This window comes from Sprattus sprattus, assembly GCF_963457725.1.
Source record: "Sprattus sprattus genome assembly, chromosome: 15".
Lineage (NCBI taxonomy): Eukaryota > Metazoa > Chordata > Actinopteri > Clupeiformes > Clupeidae > Sprattus > Sprattus sprattus.
The window spans coordinates 15,000,043-15,012,542 of NC_137913.1; the positions used below are offsets into that span (position 1 = coordinate 15,000,043).

The 12,500-nt window shown below is 43.8% G+C and overlaps 1 protein-coding gene across 3 annotated transcripts in view; it reads left to right on the forward strand.

Annotated features, from left to right (window-relative positions):
* trpm3 (transient receptor potential cation channel, subfamily M, member 3) overlaps positions 1 to 12,500 on the forward strand; it is a gene marked incomplete at both ends in the record, with an annotated part of 118,176 nt that overhangs the window by 80,561 nt on the left and 25,115 nt on the right. For 2 of the 3 annotated variants that reach the window (XM_080852700.1, XM_080852701.1), the window contains 3 exons: positions 4,485 to 4,659; positions 4,907 to 5,030; positions 11,627 to 11,699. In XM_080852700.1, the coding sequence (XP_080708826.1) occupies positions 4,485 to 4,659; positions 4,907 to 5,030; positions 11,627 to 11,699 (372 nt within the window). Of the gene's footprint in view, positions 1 to 4,484; positions 4,660 to 4,903; positions 5,031 to 11,626; positions 11,700 to 12,500 lie in introns of all 3 variants that reach the window. The other variant, XM_080852699.1, reaches the window with a different exon arrangement.

Consider the following 12,500-nt stretch of genomic DNA (forward strand, 5'->3'; position numbering starts at 1 on the left):
ATCCCTTTTCTTCCTCTCTTTCTATCTCTCTCTTTCTCTCACTCTGTCTCTGTCTCTCTCTGTCTCTCTGTCTCTCTCTCTCTCTCTCTCTGTCTCTCTCTCACTCTCTCTCTCTCTCTCTCTCTCTCTCTGCGAGGAGCGTGTTTTGCATCAGGTGGGCGGTTTGCTGAGTGGTTTGATTACCTGTCGACTTGAGCCGAGAGAGGTCATCAATCTCAGTTTTAGCCTGGGCTTGGGGCACATGCCGCATCGCGGACCCTTCAGGTCCTCCCGTGGCTGAATAAAAAGTCTGTTTTGTTAGGAGGCATTATGTCAGGCTGTAATGCTGCTTAAAGATTCATATTCTCCCCCATGTGGTCCTACTGCACCATATGCGAGATGTTTAAATAAATCATGGGAGTTTGGTGTTGAACATTCTGCTACCTAAGCCGGAGAATGCCTGGAATACTGAACTGGGTAAAAAGGCAGTGGCATCATCTTTTCCTCCTCTAAGGACTCCCAGGATTCTAGTTTGAACATGTCTGTTTGAATTCTGATGTCCACAGTCATGATGAGCAATTGAAAGCCTGACATAAAACAATGAAAGACAAACAGATCATACAAAGGCAAAGATCAGGCAAGACATCAGACCAATAGAGAAACTGTCTCTATGATCTGTTATCTAAGATTTGTGAGAATTGCATCTGTTAATATGCCACATAATTGTTGCCATGGTGCATGTGTATTATTAATCTGTGTGCTATCTCCCATTTTAACCATATACCTCAAAGCCTTTGAAGCGTTACAGTACTAGTACAGTACTGACTTGAAGTCTCTACAGTACAGACAGCGACTTATTTGTCAACATATAACGATTTTATCAGCTCTGACTTTCCTGTTGTGCTTTCTGAGGATGTTTAGATCTCCTGATGCATCGCTCCTGTTGGCATTACTCTTCCACTCACTCCTCAATAAGTCAAGGTCAACCAGTAAATAGGTCAACCCGTCTATTTGAGTCTTATTTGGGATAATGCACTGACTCAGGCATAAATACACTGTATGCTTGAATAGTTGGTTAAAATGTACGATGTCCACTTCAGATTTCCAGTTATTCACTTACCATTCTCTTACACTGAGGTAGAACATGATTTTTTTTATAATAACGGCCCAGCTCTCTGCTCTCCTTTAGATGCCAAGGTCAGTTTTTACATTGTAATAGTCTTATCAGAATGAGGCACAGATTGTCCTAAAGCAAACCAATCAACAACCCCCCTCACTTGCTCCATCAAGTCTTACATGAATGGGCAGCTGTTTTTGACGTCGCCTGTTTTATTTTTTGGCAGTCGTGTCACTTCCTGTAGCAAATCTGAGTATGCACTGCAGCATGACCCCATCCTCCCATGAAGGTGCAAACAGAGAGGGCGCGTCACTCACACTGCTTCCTGTCCCTTCTTATCCAGACACCCATATGGTCCTCCCCGATCCCCCCTCCTTCCTTATCTGCCTTTTTCCCTGGCAGTGTGATAGGTTGTGGTGGGGCCTCCTGCCTCCTGCAGAGTCTGGCTGCCATGCTGCCATTCAGGATTCTCCTCTTGTGTGGCCCCAGAACTAGCTTGCATACGGCTCCCCCATCACAGCTGTGCTGGCTACATGCCCTGGTGCTCCATAACTCCGACATTGTTTCCTGTTTAGTCTGTACACCAGTAACCATAATGACTGTAGATCTATTATCTATTGACAGAGAAACAAATACACGTACTGTGCGTGCAGTCACATTGAGTTATGACTACTCAAAATAGAAAAATGCCATATCCATCTTTTTCAGAAACATAAAAGTCAAATATCTAAGCTTATGTCTCTTTCAGGTCCCTTTTTTGTATTTTACGTGATTTTACTTATCTCTTAAAATCTATATCATATTACTATATCACTATTATTTTCAGGGGTGTATTATATCCCCTATCAAAATACAGCTAGGCTGAAAAAAGGCCAGTTCGATGGACAACCAGGATCCTTTTTTCCTGTTATTTCTTAGAACACATTTACATACCACTGCAGTAAAATGTGTTCATGTACTCTTTTCATCTGAAAATTAGGATTTAACTGCATTACGAGGAAGAAATAATGCAGAGATTAGCATATGTAATGGAAAGCTAAGCCCCATTAAAACTGTAAAGAAGGCAAATAAAAAAGAAACGGGTCTGGATAAAGCAGTGTTTACGGCGGTTACAGCCAACACATTCACAAGCTCCAGGCCTCCTTCCTTGACGTGTTGATCGGATAAAAATCTCCTTGGCCAGGTTCCCTCAGAGCCCATCACATGTTCTCACCTTATCAGGCCAAGTGCTTTTATCCCCCCCCCCCCCCCCAGAGCTGCAGGATGTGACAGAGACTTGGGAGGGGAGGTTTTTTTTTTTCATTGCCAAAGCCAAAAGCGTGTGCTATTAAAAGAAGAAGAAAGAGTGATTGCTGTGGTCTCAGAGGCTTTGTGTGGTTGCAGCAAGGGCAGCCCGTAACCACATTTGCTCAAAGACACATTGGGTGGAGAAGACAAAAAGAGAGGAGCTATGCTGAAATCCATGTGGGCTAGCAGAAAGGAGAGACCGTTTTGTGCTGTTGGTGACTCATAAATTGAAGGTCACAGCTCATGTTCACTCAGCTTTTCACACCTCTCAAACTAAAGGCCAGATCCACCCCTGTGCTGCACAACTATTTCAATACCAGTGGAGCTGTAGAAAAGTCTGTACATTGTGTTAAATATATATGCTTTCATGAAAATGTATGACTTTTACCTCTTATGGCTAGAGGTAAAGCTTTGAATATCTGAAGTGAAACTTGAAATGCTGACAGTGTGCTAAATGCGTACTTCTCAGCACTCGAAAAAATAGAAAGTCTTGAAATCAATGTGTAGCGTTGAACAGGTTCATTGGCTCATATGCTATAGTTTTGCCTCTTCGCCCACCGTGACATATTACCGCTGTCAGGATTAAAGAAATCCGCCGCTACATAAGCCATATGAAAATTTGTACACTGCATGAATTTCTATGGTGAATCATTTCTTGGATTAGGCGTGCACCAACCGGTTGTTATGGTCGCACATTTAAAACATCAAAATGCTGTTATCCTTTGTTTATGCTTACAGATTTTTTTGTATCTAATAAAGAACACATTCTGACTTGGCAGATGCTCTGTACTCTTGGGCCCAATCTCAATACTTCCCCTTACCCCTTATCTTCCCCCTTACCCTTGAAATTGCGCGTTCATGTGAGAGCTAGTGGTGTCTCAATACCCAACTTGATCAAGATTAAGGGGGAAGATTAAGGGGTGTATGGCCCTCGTTTTTGAGATGATCGGAGAGCTACCTTGCTCCTCCAAGGGCTATCCCAGAGCACACCGCGAAACCAGCTCGGGAATTTTCAAAAAAACATGGCTGCTTGAAGCGAGGAATATTTTACATGAATAAAGCTATCTACACAACTTTTTATATGTTTATAATGACTCGGTTTGATCTGAAATGTACTACACGAGCGATGCATAGTATTGTCGGTCTTAACTGAAGCTTTCAAACGGTAGTTTTAGGATACAATTAGCGCGTATACCACCACTCCATTGGCTTATATGGTAGCTTGCCAGCTATCATGCTACATACACTACATGTAAGTATTTTTGGCTTATAATTAATTTAAAAATGACGACAGTCTTGTTTCGTGCTCTACACAGTTGTATACATATATATTTGCAACCATGTTCTTCATTAGACTTTTTTTAAATCGCTAGTTTCATAGCTCATACAGTCACGCATGACGTACCCGAAACCGAGTGGCGTCTCATTTCATAGGGGAAAGATCTCAGCCCTTGGCCCTTACACTTCCAAGTGCTAGGGTTAAGACTAAGACAAGACTAAGCAAAAGGGGCAAGGAGAAGAATCGAGATTCGGCCTTGGTCTCCGAGGAGAATCTGTGTGTTGAAACCCATTTGGATTAAATCCAAAATGGCGAAAATAGTGTAGTCGTAGTAGTGTAGTGTAGGCTAAAGATATGACAGTCTTTAGGGACTTGAGTCTTCTCTGAGTCCTTTATCATCTGCACTGCATTCATGCATCTATAGTCCGGCAAAGAGTCAGGTGCACCAGCTAATTACTCCAAATCACTGCTCATTTTCTCTGAGCGGTGGATGCGAGGCGGATTTCAGACGGCTAAATTGTGACATTTACAGCATGCAGCTGTATGAGTGTGACCTAGTTACTGGAACAAGCATTTCTGAAGTGTGCAGGTAGGTCTTGCTTTTAGTCAGGTCACTTAGGGTTGAAGTGGTCTGAATATAAAAGCACAACAGGCAGCACAAAACAGGCACTTAAGCAAAGCGGTCAGTACGCTGGAGTGTCGACATATAAACATCATTTATCAACAACCGTTTGTTTGTGCTGTGTTCAGGATAACACAAATCGGTAACAGTGTTCTCTCTCTCTCTCTCTCTCTCTCTCTCTCTCTCTGTCTGTTCTATAGGGATTGGGCAGGGGGTGCCTGTGGTGGCACTGATCGTGGAAGGGGGGCCAAATGTCATCTCCATTGTTCTGGAATACCTGAGAGACACGCCGCCAGTGCCCGTGGTGGTGTGTGATGGCAGTGGACGGGCATCTGACATCCTGGCATTTGGGCACAAGTACTCGGAGGAAGGCGGGTGCGTGTCAGTGCCAGAGACGAGACGGATGCATTAAAATGAGATGATGTTTTCATTTTCCCTTTCTGTCGCACATTTCTTCGGTTCTTCTATTTATCTGCAGTGGTGAATGCAGGTTTTGGCGGGGTTTTCTTTTACAGAAAAATACTTGTCTAATTTTGCCCTGCGTGTATGTTTCTCCCTGTGTTTGCGTGTTTGTGTGTGTGTCTGTGTGTGTGTGTCTACACTTGGTCCTATGTCTCAGCAGGATCATCAATGAATCCTTGCGCGATCAGCTTCTGGTCACCATTCAGAAGACCTTCACCTACAGCCGCACTCAAGCCCAGCACCTCTTCATCATCCTCATGGAGTGCATGAAAAAGAAGGAGCTGGTAAGTGAGCTAGTCCGTTAGCATAGCCCGTTAGGATAGCCCTTTAGCGTAACCCTTTAGTGTAGCCCGACACATGTGTTTCCCCCACCTTGCATCATGTTTAGGGTTCAATCTTCTCAAGTGGAAGAATTTCATCCTGACTTCGGTAGAATCTTGTTTAGGAAAATTACTTCATGTGTTTGTGTGTTCTCAGCTGTACCCAGGGGTAAAAAAAAAAATGTGGAACTTGCAGTAAGATTTTTCAGGCAGCATTTTGTGTCAACCATTTGGATGGATCCCTAACAGCTACACTAAATCCCTCAGTTTGTTCTGAGCACTGCTGGAACAAACACCTACTTCATGGCCATTAACTTTTTTTCCTGTTTGGTCGTGACCTGACATTCTGTCCCTGGTGTGGATCAGCGCTTGGGTGGCACCTGCTGGGAGGGATTTGACTTGAGAAATGTCACAGTAACTGTGCTTGACGAGCAATTCTCCCCATGGCCGATGACAGATAGGATATCCTCAAATGAATGTCACCTTAGTGTGAGGCACATCTCAATGACGGGGCTGGCTCCCATTTTCCGGGCAAGCCGTGTCATAAACATGTTAAGAAGTTACAAGCACCACCAATCACATCACCACTCAGTGTGGAAGTGGTTGTCCCATCCAATATAATGTAGCTACTGCCCCAAGAGCATAAACACAAACTCCTGGTTTAACCATCCAACATGATTAGGATTCTGTTCAAAATCTATGTTGGCTGTCTCTTGAAAGACAACTTCTTTTCTGGTCTGTTGTGAAAATGAGTTCATGCTGTTAAAAGCAAATGCCCACTTTTAAATATTTATGGCCATAAACATCCCTGAGGCTCGATTCTATGTCTAAACATTACCTCCCCCTGGCTACAGCTTCAGCACACTGTGTTAAACTCCATTTCTGTGTATGTGGTGGTCTGCATCAATGTCACTAGATGTTTCTTTCAGTTCTCAGTGTTGTGACTCTGTGAATCTGCATGCTCTGTTGTTGATTCTATTTTATGTATCTGAATTTATTTTAACCTTTTCAAATTTCTTTTCTCCATTTTTTAAAAACATTTTTTGTTGAAATAAATCAAATAAACCATTGTGATTGTGCCATAAATTTAGTGTTGTTTTTTTGTCTGTGATGCATTTGTCCTGTCGTGGCATGATACTCTTACATTCCTTCATTTAGACAGCATGAAAACACAGAAGTCCTCTTTTGACATGTACATCCGGTGGAGACAGGGATGCACACCTACACTAACATACCAACAATCCAAAAATGCACTCTTAAAAGCACCAAGGTCATAAAAATACTCACTCACAAACACTCACCCACCCCGGGAAAGAGAGCGGGGGGGGGGGATGAATGAGAATGAAGACAAATATAAGAGATTGAAACCCGTACATATTGAAATCTCTGGCATATGAGCGCAGCATCATAGCTGCTCCATGGGGGACTGTGTGAGACTGATGATCTGGCAGATGTGATCTCAGCATGCTGAGAACCTCCAGCTCGCTCGAGTCAAGCCAACAAATCCCTCAGTGTACAGTCTTCTGCCCAACAACCACCGCAGTCTAGGGGATGCCATTTTCCTCTCTTTTCCCTTCTCAAGGACACACTCACGCTGTTACAATTGCAGGTAGAGTCCACAACAAGGCGCTTTGTTCTGAGCTTGTTTTATTCCAAGTGAAAGCTGCGACGCACAGGAGAGTAAACAGAAAAATGTGAATAGATGTCTGAGTCACACACGGTGTGCGTTGGTAAGAAACTGACATGGACAGTGGGTGTTGAATAAAATGTAGGAAATCGTTTGTTTGACCTTGTAAAGGGAAGGGAAGGGTAGGGTAAGAGAGAAATATGATACATGATGAAAAGTCTTTTATATTAACATGTTACCTCAGACTATTAGCTAAGGTGTATATGATCTAAACCTCTTGTCTATTTTATAGGATTTTGCCCGTGCACAATTCATGCACTTTCGGTCAGCTTGTATTCAATTCAGGGAGGAGGTGAAGTTTTTGCACCCGTTCAATTGATTTGTCTTAAAATGGGGAAAAAAATGGAAATGACCCCACTTCATCCACCTGGTGGTCCACAGCTGCAAAGAAGATGTGTTGCGGATATTAAGTAGGCTTGAAAAACTCAGATGTGATGTTGTGCACTGGGCTCACAGTTTGCCCAATATGCTGTACATAATGTAAGAATGACAGCTTTCTGTTTTCATATTATTCTGTTCTACATGACAGTGTTAACCTGCTATTTTACAAGGATGCTGAATTGCATATGTCTGTGGTATCTGTCATTTGTTTTGGCTCTCAGAAAAGGCTAGATCACAGACGTAGCCAAACTGTCTAGGATGAATATTCTGTGTGTCCTGAATAGGCTGTGGGTTAGTGTTTTAGTCTGGTTTAGTTTGGTGAGGGTTGCTGATTTAGCTTGGTTTCACCGCAATAACATTTCCATGGTCTGTGGCCGAAAGGCTAAAGTCAGTTGATAGTTGTGTGTAGTTTGGCGTCGTTTTGTTTGGATAGTTAGACTCTGTTTCTTTTCCAAACTTAAGTGGAGTCGGCTTCCTGGGGGGTTCATCTCAGTAAGAGTGAGGAGGAGTAATACTACATGTCTCACAAGATTTGGTTGCGTAATCACGGGATCATGGACTGGGTTGGAAATCTCATGGATCACTGCTGGAAGCCTATAATGTGAAGTGAACTGAATTATGGAGACCCATAAATGTGTGGGTTATTTCGAGAAATAGAGAACTAGAGAAAAGCCCATGTGGATGTACATATATTCACTCACACACACTCTCACACACACACACACATGCACACTCACCCACACACACATACAGAAACATAGGGAGGGGAGAAAAAAAATCACTTTTCACATTCTCGTTTTCCTGCTGGTTTGCGGAGTGTGATTGTGTTTCCAATTCCATTCGCCATGGAGGCCTATGTTTTCTACAGTGGAGAAATGATGGATCTATAAATCAAGGTGACAGGCAGCAGCCAGCCCGGTCCAAATCCCCCTGGGGTAAGGCTCCTCTGCGGCCACACTGCAGTGGGAGAGGGTGAAGGAGAAGGAACCAGGAAGGAGGAGGGGGGAGGGGGGGGTCTGTTAAAACTCAAGGCCACCCTGGAAAGTCTAATCTCTGCAGTCAGGTGTCTGTGAGACTCTGTCTTCTGGTCTCAGTCACATGCTGTTTCTCTCTCAGGTGGACAGGATGTGGGCTTTGTCTACAGCTGAACTGTGTCTCTCTGATTCACTAAGTTGCATGGCAGACCGTCAGACACTGGAACACAGCACATGTCCTTCCAATGATTATTTACGCCTTCTGAAACTGCAGTCATGGAGTACTTGAAAGCGTGCTGCTAGAATGCACTGTGGCCCACATCTTGCTATTTGCATAAACAGATGCATTAGCTGATGACATCTTCCATTATAATAAATAAAATAAAAAACATTAACTGATTTCCTGAAAACCCCATTAACTGATTTCCATACTGCAGGGTTTTGCACCTCCAGAGGAAACTCCTATTGATTTTTTTTGATTTTCCTTCCAGATATTTCATTTACTGAATTCTAATTAGTTGCTTATTTGAATTGTGCAACCTTTAGAAATAATAAGGTCAATATTATGTACCGAATGTATCTATCCTTGAAGAGTCCTATATTACATTTTCCAGCATATGAGGACAAGCACTTGAAAATGGTGTTATTGTTTATAGTGTAATACAAAACTGAATCTGTGATGTTAGTTTCATCATACGTGAACTTACTTTTAGTTCCAAAATGAGTGTTTTATAACTACTGCATACTTCTGAGATGTATGTACTATATCACTGAATGACGAGTTCTGATGCTTACAAATGTAGCCCTCTTCTTAACCTCTGGGCATGGGGATAAGTCTATTAGCACAGATGATTTGATTGAGTATGCGGTCCCAGACTCTGTGTTTCCGCATTGCAGCTGTTGGCGCTTTGTTTCCCTGTGTCCGGATGTATTTACAGTATGGAGGGGGAGTTGGGGGGTTACAGAAAGGCTTAACAGGACTTGTAGCCATTTCCCTGAGAGTCCACCATTAATTTAAAGTAAACAAATAAACCGTTTGTCATAGTATTGGTTTAAGCTATATGATGCATTTCTACAATGTGACTGGATCAGCTAATTGATTGATTGGTTAAATGCATAGAAAGATTGTGAAGGAAGCATTTAGTATTCTGGTGGCAGCAGCTGTTGAGAACTGGGACAGACGGCTCGTGGCGTTTGTATATTTTATGGTTTGGGATGAGAGACATTTTTTCATCTTGCTAAATGAAGATGAATTTTGCCTCAGCGGCCTCTGCAGCGGCACGCACAGACATCCTCCACAGCCACGTGCACTGCCACGGGATCAAAGGGCCCAGACTCCCCTGCTCCGAGAGAGACTTTGTGAGCAGCCGTGGTAGTGCATGAGCCCATGTGACCCTTGCAAGGAACCGCAATTCCGCAAATGCAAACACCACCAGTGAGAAACCCCTTTCTTCTAAGAAAATAAAAACCTCAAAAAATTTGCAATCCTCTAATGGAAAAAAAGAGCCTCTAGCTTTGGCCATGGGTAATCTCTAGTATGTTTCCCCCAGGAGTATATCTGATCTAAGACGTGACATGACGTAGTTGGGTGATGAACAAGATTCATGCAGCCATGACACATGGGGTCCAGGGACCTTGGACTGGGTTGTACGTTAACCTTGGCCATGTTGAAGTGTGTCTAGTAAGAATTATGGGGCAGAATTAAAATGCATTAAATAATCAATTCAGCAACTCCAGAGGCACATCAATCTTGGTTAATGTCATTTCATGTACGTCAACCCTGATTCTCGTCTGAGGCGGATTGGGGGGGGGGGGAGGAAAAAGAAAAAAACGAACTGTCTGTATTCACGTGACGCAGTGTTGATTTGATATTAAATGTTAGACCTACGAGCAGCACATGCCATTAATACATCTGTGGTCTTCCCTGCACGGCAACCAGTAACTACTGTGGGCTGAACAAGTAATGGGTGTGTAGCCCGCCAGCAGAACCCCCCTCTATAATGACTTATTATGATGGAACGTTCCATGGCCGGTCGCTCATTGGTACTTCCACGTGTGGACAGAATTAAAGCACCCTCCCTCGTGCAGTGAAAGAAAGTAAGGTGCAGAGGTCAAAGACACTTGGATCCTCGCGACGGTCACACACATGAGGTCATCAATAACTGGGGCTCCTGTAATTTGTTCTCTCCATCCACACAGTAATTGCCTTCTCCATCCCCACACCGGAGCTCTTTAGAGAGGGGATTCCGAGCCGGTGGAGTCGATATCGTTGCCTTCCATTCACCATCCCTTATTTCCTGCAGACAAAGGGCATCACGGGTCACACACACTCGCTCAAGCCAGCCTCTAGAGAGCAAATGCATGCTTCATGCATCCATTCACACACCAGAGTGTGTGTATGTATGTGTGTGTTTGTGTGTGTTTGTGGGTGTATGTGTGCGTGTGCATGTAGGCATGTGTGTAAGCATGTGTGTGTGTGTGCATGCATGTAAGCATCTGTGTAAGCGCATGCGCGTGCATCTGTGTGTAAACCACAGCAGTCCGTATTGTCAGACATGTACATGCACAATGTGTCACAAGTCTTTTCTATATGCATTCCACTGCAACATCCAGCATGGCTCACTGACTCTCACTGTAGGGAAAACTAGTGCATACATTCCCCATTTGACAAATTAAGTACCTTGGTACCCACATATGGGGTGGGTTTAGCTGGGGAAGGTGAGCGTGGAGGTGGGGTATGGAAGCAGGGAAATTAGGCTGACCAGTGAAGCATAGCAGTGAAGGCCAACAGATTTCTCCATTACTGAGAGGTGAGTTCAGACAAGCGATGCATTAGTGGACTAGCATTAGACCCGGTGATGAAGAATCAATTCCTGGTGCTAGTTAGCCAGAGCGTTCAAGCACTCAGGAATTCTGGTCACACGCTTTCCATATGTGGTGCAAGCAAGGTGCCCTTCATGTGTGTGCCATAATGCGGCACACAGTGTGTTGGCAATGCAGCCGTAACACCAGCTCTCTCGCTCGCTCTCTCTCTCCCTCTCTTATTTTCCCTTCCTCCCTCCGTTCCGTCTTCAGGCCCTACTGTACTCTAATCCTTTTGCGCAGCTGAGCTATATGCAAATCACATTTGTGCAGCCTTTTATGAGTCATAGTGCAGGCACCGTCATAACTCAGTGTGTTGAGTAATAACCCTCTTACACCCTGATCTATGGTAAAGGAAGAGGCAATCTGCTACAAAAAAAGAAATTAAAAGACAGATGCCACATACCATATGCATACAAAAGAATAACCACACACCACTTTTCATGTTATAAAGAGCTCTGTTTTGGGTAAAACAATTGATTATGTTGAGTGGCAGGTGAAGACGTTTCTGAATGGTGGCCAAAGCGGACTCTATCTCCTGCTTCTTTAGTCCACTAGCAAGAAAGAAGGACAGTGAGCTCTAGGGTACAGTCTGCTGATACATGCTGATACATTCTCACAACTGTCCTCCTCCCCTGTTTTACTATCTCCCCCAGATTACAGTGTTCCGGATGGGGTCCGAAGGACATCAGGACATCGACTTAGCCATCCTCACCGCTCTGCTCAAAGGTATCTTATCATCGGCGTCCCCTCATACCTGTGGACTGATGCATTGTAGGGCTGCTTTGGTTTGACAACAACAACAACAAAAAAAAGGTTTACACAAAGGTTACACTCACCTCAGATACAGACCACCAATTTTGCTTCCTGAGGTTGGCTGTGGCTGCTTACCTGATCCCTTGCATGTATACAAGTGTCCCAGTGTGCTCCCATGAAGGTATTTCTCCTTGTTTCATTAGTGGCTTGAGCTGACGTTTAGTACTATGTAAGGGATGACAGGCACTTCACATGACAGCACTGACAGTAGGGTCTCATCCACCCATCTCTGCCTCTATTATTACACTTGGCTTTCAGGCAGCGGAGGAAATTCAATGCAATCTCCAAATCCTGCAGTTGCTGAGCTGTCAGATACCCTCAGAACTATTTACAGCCTCCAGTTATCCTGGGGGTTTTCTGTGTTATGCTCTGAGAGGACAATGGATGGGGCTAACAAAAGGCCCACACAAAGACACACATTATTCAATGTGCATCAATAGGCTGATTGTTTTTTTTTAAGCATCTTGTATTGATTTGAAAAACCAGAGGGACTGTTGACTGTGAAACAGAGTAAACTACTTACTCTGTTTTCAAAGACGGGTGCTTAAATCCATTCCAGGAGATTGATTTCTTCGAGGATAGCAGCTTCAGAGTAGCACAGCCATGGTCAAGTGGACAGTCAGATCCAAAACTCTTACATTATTCATGCTCTGCTGCATCCTCAGTGATCCTCAGTGGCTTGTCACGCCCTCCTGGCAAGCCCCAGGGTAGTGG